This window comes from Pinus tabuliformis, chromosome 7, assembly GCF_031772625.1.
Source record: "Pinus tabuliformis cultivar Carrire ecotype Pingquan chromosome 7, CPIR1, whole genome shotgun sequence".
NCBI classification, from domain to species: domain Eukaryota; kingdom Viridiplantae; phylum Streptophyta; class Pinopsida; order Pinales; family Pinaceae; genus Pinus; species Pinus tabuliformis.
The window spans coordinates 465,173,698-465,181,447 of NC_142293.1; the positions used below are offsets into that span (position 1 = coordinate 465,173,698).

Genomic DNA, 7,750 nt, shown 5'->3' on the forward strand with positions numbered 1-7,750 from the left:
AAACATTGTTACCATTTTGTATGTTGTATTCGTGCATGAATAGGGAATCAGAGACAAAATGATTTAAAACAAACACTGTAAATGAATTTTTATTATTATATTTTTTGTTTCTACAATGCAAGAATAATTTGCTCATCAATGATATACTTTAATTTGGATTGTGTAAAGAATAATTTAGAGAAAAGTTTAATTTCAAAAAAATATTTTTTATTCTTTAACACTTTATTATAAAATTTGAAATGAAAATTAAGCTAGTCAAAAACCAATTAGCTTACACCTTGGTGATTTTTATGATACCAACTTTATCATGCTTGCTAAGTGGAAATTTGATGATAGATAATTTTTTTCATTGTCACTTTATGGTTTATGTAGATTTGTGAGCATTGCGAAGTGGAAATTTGATGATGCTAATTTTTTCCATTGCTGTCACTTCAGGGTTTATGTAGATTTGTGAGCATTAATTTTTTTTGTTACATGTAAATTTTTATAACAATTGTAAGGCAAGCTTGAAGATACTTATCTTTGAAAGGAAAAAGAAAAATAGTTTACTAATCTATTTCTAAAATACTAAAAAATTGTTTATAAATATATATCAATGATATTTAATTATAAAATGTTATTGCTCCAACCCTGTTTGGAATAGATTTGTAAGTAGTCTCACTAGTGTTCAAATTTTTGGAGGCATCACCCATACGCCAGTAGTGTAGGAAAATACAAGCAATATGAAAGCAAGTAGCATCACCAACTCCGGCCTCTAGAATTTTGGTGTTTGGAATCAATTTGCAAACAGTCCCACCCCTTTTATGCCCATAAAAATCTCGTTTCCAACCAACTAACCAAGAAATAATAACAAAAAACAATCTCATTTCCACCAATCAACAAATATATATATATATATAATTTATGACCTACAATTACTACTTATTAAAATATATAAAATTTATGACCTACAATTTACATACATAGAATCAATTAATTTAAGGTTTCAAATCTTGTTTACGTATGACTTTTAATGTTTCACAATTTTTCTTCACTATCAGATACATTCTTAAAAACAGAAAAACATTCTGTAAAACCTCAAATTCTAGGCCTGGTGGTTAACTCTCGCTTTTTCTTATCATTAGCAATTGGAACTGGATGAACTAACATTCAACGCAGAGAAGCAGAAGAATAATATTCGAAAACATACAAGAATCAGACATATTATATTGAGACAAGCATGCGTTGTCAAATTAAACGGTAGGTTGTGCACGCGCAGATGATTAAAAATTGTATAGTCGTGCTCTTCAAACGTGTTTTTGCTTGTAAATACGCGCAGATGATTAAAAATTGTATAGTCGTGCTCTTCAAACGTGTTTTTGCTTGTAAATGTATCTTTCTGTCTGGACGTTGCCTTTTGTCTTTGTCTTATCGATTGGAATATATGGTTCCACCACACTACTAGACTCCCTAGTGGAGATCGGCCATTGGCAACCTGCGTTGAAGAAATTGGTGGGCAAGGGATCAGAAAATTAGAATGGGTTGCACAAAAGGGCCAGGGCAATGTTCCGGCTCACCTCCCTCGAAACCAAAGCTCAGAAAAGGTCTCTGGTCGCCTGAGGAAGATGAGAAGCTTGTCACCTATATCATGAACAAGGGCATCATCGGCTATTCCTGGAACCATATTGCTAAGCAAGCGGGTGCGTAATTGATTTATTAAGGTTATATTGATTTTTTTGGGTCTTAAAATTTAGTAGATTTTTAAAAATGATAAGTTTAAGTTATTTAAACTATAAAATTTGAATAGTGAAAAATGTTTTCCGTGTGTTGAATATATTACATTTTAAATAACAATAAATTACTATTTTGTTTGAAATTATATTATTTAATTAAAAATTGTATATATTTTATTTACTAATTAAACTCAACCATTCATTCATTTTGACAAATATATGTTAGGGATTGTTAATTTAAATTACTATTTTGTTTGAAATTATATTATTTAATTAAAAATTGTATATATTTTATCTACTAATTAAACTCAACCATTCATTCATTTTGACAAATATATGTTAGGGATTGATACATAAATTAACAATGAAAAATCTTTAAAATGATATCATAACTCCATTAATTCATACAGGTCTGCAGAGATACGGAAAGAGCTGCAGGTTGAGATGGATTAACTACTTACGCCCGGACCTTAAACGGGGTGAATTCTCACTCAAGGAAGAGCAACTGATAATACATTTACACTCCAGTCTCGGTAACAGGTATGTATATGGTTTCTTTGTGTTAATTCTAGTTGAATTTAATTATATTGAAATTTTCACAATATTCCAGTATCTGATCAATAAGAGAAATAAAATTGAAATATTATAGTTTTTCAAAAAAAAATTGAATTCTGTCATTGAAATTGTGAAATTTAAAAATATTTTAAGAATCTATAATTAACATAAAAACCTAGTTTTTTTTGGTATCAATCTTTTCGGGAAGTAATTTTGGTGTTAAGTGTGAAACCAAATTCATACAGGATTCTAGATCTTTCTACATTGCCAATAGTTTCTAGAATCACATCCAGGATTCTGGATTCTTCTACACCGCCATCAATGTTTAGATCTCGAGGATTCTAAATCTTTCTACACCGCCATTCGTTTCTAGATCATTCCAGATCTCCATCTGAATCACATACAGGATTCTAGATCCTTCTTCTGCCTTTATAAATTTGTAATTGCTCTGGCCAAGGAAAGCAATTCAAAGCTCAAGCCTGTTATGTAATGCAAAGTGATTTCTGTTCTAAAAAACAATCCAAGGCCCAAACCTGTTATGTAATACAAAGTGATTTAATTATATTGAGATTTTCGCAATTTTCCAGTGTCTGATCAATAAGAGAAATAAAATTGAAATATTATAGTTTTTCAAAAACATTTCTGAATTCTGTCATTGAAATTGTGAAATTTAAAAATATTTTAAGAATCTATAATTAAGATAAATACCTAGTTTTTTTCAGTATCAATCTTTTCGGGAAGCAATCTTGGAAGTAACTGTTGTATGTGTTCTCATTTAGGCTCATTCATTTTTCTTTCTTATCAATCCTTTTTGGAAAGCAAATTTGGAAATAATTAGTGAAATTTGAAAATATTTTCAGAATTTCTAATTGAAATAAAACCCATGCATTTTTATTTGGTTTCAATTTTTAAATATTCTGAAACTAACTGGTGTATGTGTCTGCGCGTCCCACGAAACAGCTGGTGTCAAATTGCTGCGAGATTGCCGGGACGTACGGACAATGACGTCAAGAATTACTGGAACTCAGTAATCAAGAAGAAGAAACTGAAACACCCTCTCCCTTCTTCCCCGTCCAATGGCAGCAGCGACATCAACACCGATCCCAAGTGCACTATCCCACCTGAACGCGATGGTACCCGCAGTACCAATTCAGTGTCTGCTCCTTCACATAGTCCCAATGTTTTTAAATCGTTTAAATTTTCCCAACCGTTGGATGTCAGAGAAGAAGGGTACAGGCCACTGACTAACATATTCAATGCAGTGACCAGTGGACAAAATCAGTTCTGGATTGATTCTACTTCTACCCGTAACCATGAGAATTTCTCTGCACATGCCTCTGCATCTCCGAGACTGCAAGAACAAGGCCGAGCTTACAAGGCTCCAGAGTCAGTCTGCAAACAAATAGATTCATGGACTGGAACACTGGCACAACTATCTTGTGAAGCTGAAACTGAAGCAGGCTCTTTCAAGTGCTCTCCTTGCGAGATCTTTAGTGAAACTGAAAATGAGATCTTTACATGTAACAATACTCATTCCTATTCAAATGCAGTCAATTGCCCTCCAGTAGCTTATACCCGTCATCTTCAACAAACCAGTAACCTCGAAGATTACAGGAGGCTGCAAGAGAATATTACCGATCAGTCATGGCCGCCACATAATTCCAGCTCCCAGATGAGTGAACCAGCAATTATATGGACCGACGCTGACCAGTACTCTCAGGCTGAAGATGATTGCAACGATCTTGTAAATTTGAGATATGATACATTAGACAATATTAGTATTGATGGGCAGAAGATCAGCTATCAGTTTTCTCATCTGGGAGGAATGCAACTTATCGATCTACAGGACTGCTCAAAATTTCCCAACGAAGGGCCATTTGAATTTGGGTGTGAAGCTAAAGCACTCCAAGCTACAGAAGGACGACCCTCTGTGCAGTCTCAATACCGATCATAGCACTATTTCTTTTTGTGTAAATAATAATATAAACCTTCAATGCTTTTTTTCTGCGTCGTAGTTTAGTTTCTGCAAATTATTGATTTCAATCTTGAGCTTTATCATGGATATCACATGAACAGGGGCACGCCAGCCGGCACAGCGGCCTCAGGGGCGGCTGTGCCATGGGCGCCCAATTCATCGCACAGCCGGTTTTTTTTTCTCTGTGGTAGTTTAGTTTATGCAAATTATCGATTTCAATTTTGAGCTTCGGTTTCTTTTTTCTGTGTGGTAGTTTAGTTTATGCAAATTATCGATTTCAATTTTGAGCTTTATTATGGATATCGCATGAATAGGGGCCTGCCGGCCCACACAGTGGCCTCTGGAGAGGCAGGGGCGGCTGTGTCATGGCCGCCTTGCTAATCGCACTGTAGTTTTTTTTGGCACCCAGGAGGCATGGGTGGTTGTGTCATGGGTGCCCAATTCATTGCACAGCGGTCCTTTTTGCAGGCAGGGGTGCCATGCTGAGGGCCCAATACCATTGGTAGACGCCCATGGCACAGTGGCAGGGGTGTCATGCTGAGGACCCAATTGCCCATGGCACAACGCATAGGCACTCCCGCTCATGGCACAACCTTGCCAGAGAATTCCTAGGGGCGCCCTGCCATGGCCTTTACCTCCCATGCTGAGGGCCCAATACCATTGGTAGACGCCCATGGCACAGTGGCAGGGGTGTCATGCTGAGGACCCAATTGCCCATGGCACAACGCATAGGCACTCCCGCTCATGGCACAACCTTGCCAGAGAATTCCTAGGGGCGCCATGCCATGGCCTTTACCTCCCATGGCACATTAGTATATTTTTAAATACATGTTTCCCTTATATTTAGAAATATTTAAAATCTCAAATGTCAATTTCATATCAACTATCAAAGGAATCTCTTTCATATTTTGAATGACAAACACCTATTAATACAATAAGAATGAATCTCTTTCTTCATAGGTTTTGAAATGCATATTGAAATATTTTATTTATAGTTCACATTGATTTTTTTTTTGTTATTCATATTTGCCAATGTCATATATCAACTGCACATTAGAATTTGAATAAATTACATATCTCCCTTACATGTGAGATTTTTTAATTTCAGTTACTTATTAATATGGACATTGAAACATTTTATGGTTAACACTCAAATATTATTTTCTTATTAAAATAAATTTTTAAAATGCCACATGTTTAAACACATGATGAATTACACTTCTCCTTTATATTGGATTGTAATATCAATTTTATTTTTAAATGTCATGTCAAATTAACATGAAAATTGAATTATTTTATTTAAATATTTTTTTATTACTATTTTTAGTTTGTTAAGATAAATATTATTTTAACTTTGCAATACTATATTTCTAGATGGTTTTATTATTTTTTATATTTTATTATTATTTTTTAAAATTTAGTTGAAATTATAGTTTATGATGAATATGTTTCAATTATTTAATTTGATTTATTGAATTTCAATTTGTATATATATTTCTGTGTTTAATATTTTTTAAATGATGATGATGATGATGAAGATGGTTAACTTCCGTTGAGACCAAACATTGGTCTATCGGACCTAAATAAACAAATTATTTATTTTGATTTAAGATTTTATTCCTATGCTCAAAAAGCTTGGAGAGAAGCCTCCCGAGCTCACTATAATTTTGACATTGTAAAAGGCTAGGAAGGTCAGTATTGTAAAGATTGTGAAACTGAGATCTAATGTGGTTGTATGCAGGGCACTCTAAGAGGAAGTGGTTTTCATCCTCGATGTTCCTATTCTCACATATATGGTAGATCCTTTCCATCCATGGCGTTTTAGGAACTACCCAACGACCTATTTCACTATGGAGCTCATGAGAATTCGTTCTAATTTTTGCTATATTAATTTTCTTCTTTGAGCTAGTTAAAATAGAGAGATACTTTTGATTTTCTAAGGTGGGGTTAATGACCTTCTTATAATAACTTAATTTTCTTTTAGCTGCTAAATCTTTCTCACACCACATTTTTTCTTTGAACTTAGAAGTAACAATATCTTTAATGTTATTTATGTTTTGCAATGCATCATTCTCGTTGATCTGCCAATAGTTTAACCAGGCCCTTGTGTCTTTATGCCACCCCTGATTGAGCCTTAGGTGGTTTTGGCTAGAATTTAAAGCTAGCTTAGGAAGTCTATGATCGTCTATGTTATTGAGTTTGTGCTTGTACAGCAAAAACCTAATCATAGCTAGGCTCTCAATAGGGGAAAGACCTGCTTCTATAAGGAGAATAGGATAGGGTGTATTACTTTTAATTTTCAGGTTATAAGTTATAAAACGCTTATGAATTTACTCAATCTTTCTCCATGATTCTCTGGAGATGCTGCAACCCCAAACCTCACAGCCATATAAGATAACATGAGTGACTAAAGTTTCAAAGAGGAACTTCTTTTTATCCCACATTACGAGGTTTGTTGTTTTACAATTATTTTCAAGACCAAAATAAGCTTTCCACCCCCCATTAATCCTTTTCTCAATGCTATGGTTCCAGTTGAGTTTGTGATGAATATTAATTCCTACGTACTTCCTCCAAGTTATTATTGTCATACATAAAATTAGCGTAAGTGTCCTTCTTGGATTTGATAATCATAACTTTTGTTTTGTCATTGTTAATAGTCATACCCATAGTAGAGTAGAAATCCTTAAGAAGCCTGAGTTGCTTATCAAGATCAGATGGGAACCTTGCCAAAAGAACAATATCGTCAGCATAAAGAAGAAGGATGATGACTGTCCCAGCTAAGATCGTGCCATCACATCCTGCTTCCTCTAAATAGCCTTCAAGCTTATCGATGTAAATGCCAAATAGGGTAGGGGAGAGGGGGCAACCTTGTTTAACTCTGATGTTACACTTAATATCTTTCGACCACCCCTCATTGTTCTTTAGCTTGGCAATTACATTCTCGTATAACCTTATAGCGGCAGCTCTCAACTCGAGAGGAACCTTTAGCTCTTCTAATCTATTCCAAAGGTTGTATCTAGGAACCGTATTGAAAGCCTTTCTAAAGTCCACAAAGCAACAAAATAAATTGGATTTATCATTACAACATTCCTCCGTAATGATCCTAAGCGTAACGAGGTGGTCTATTGTTGAGTGATGCCTTCTAAAACCTGCTTGTCCTTTAGCTTGCTTACCTTGACTTTCAAGCCATATGCTTAACTTCTTTTCCAAAATACTACCATATAACTTGGCTAAAAGAGGGTTGATCATAATTTTCCGATAATTAGAGGGGTTATTTGTATCACCACTTTTAAAAATAGGGATAATGAGGCTCCCAGTCCAAGGTTTAGGGAACCCTTGCTTGACTGCTTGATTGAAGACCTCTATTTATTGAGGGTACCTCTATTTTATAATAATAATATTATTCAACCCTATATAAATAATGAAATATAAACTAGCACAACCACATTAGTAAATGTAGTTGGTATAGACCTTAAGCGTATAATTATTATTATCATTACAATTATTA

At 34.5% G+C, this 7,750-nt stretch overlaps 1 protein-coding gene across 1 annotated transcript; it reads left to right on the plus strand.

Annotated features, from left to right (window-relative positions):
- The first annotated feature begins 1,516 nt into the window (after positions 1–1,516).
- On the plus strand, positions 1,517–4,221 carry LOC149247964 (uncharacterized). The gene is made up of 3 exons (XM_089446569.1): positions 1,517–1,679; positions 2,123–2,252; positions 3,228–4,221. The coding sequence occupies exons 1-3, from the start codon at positions 1,517–1,519 to the stop codon at positions 4,219–4,221; spliced, it is 1,287 nt and encodes a 428-aa protein (XP_089302695.1).
- The last annotated feature ends 3,529 nt before the right edge of the window (positions 4,222–7,750 follow it).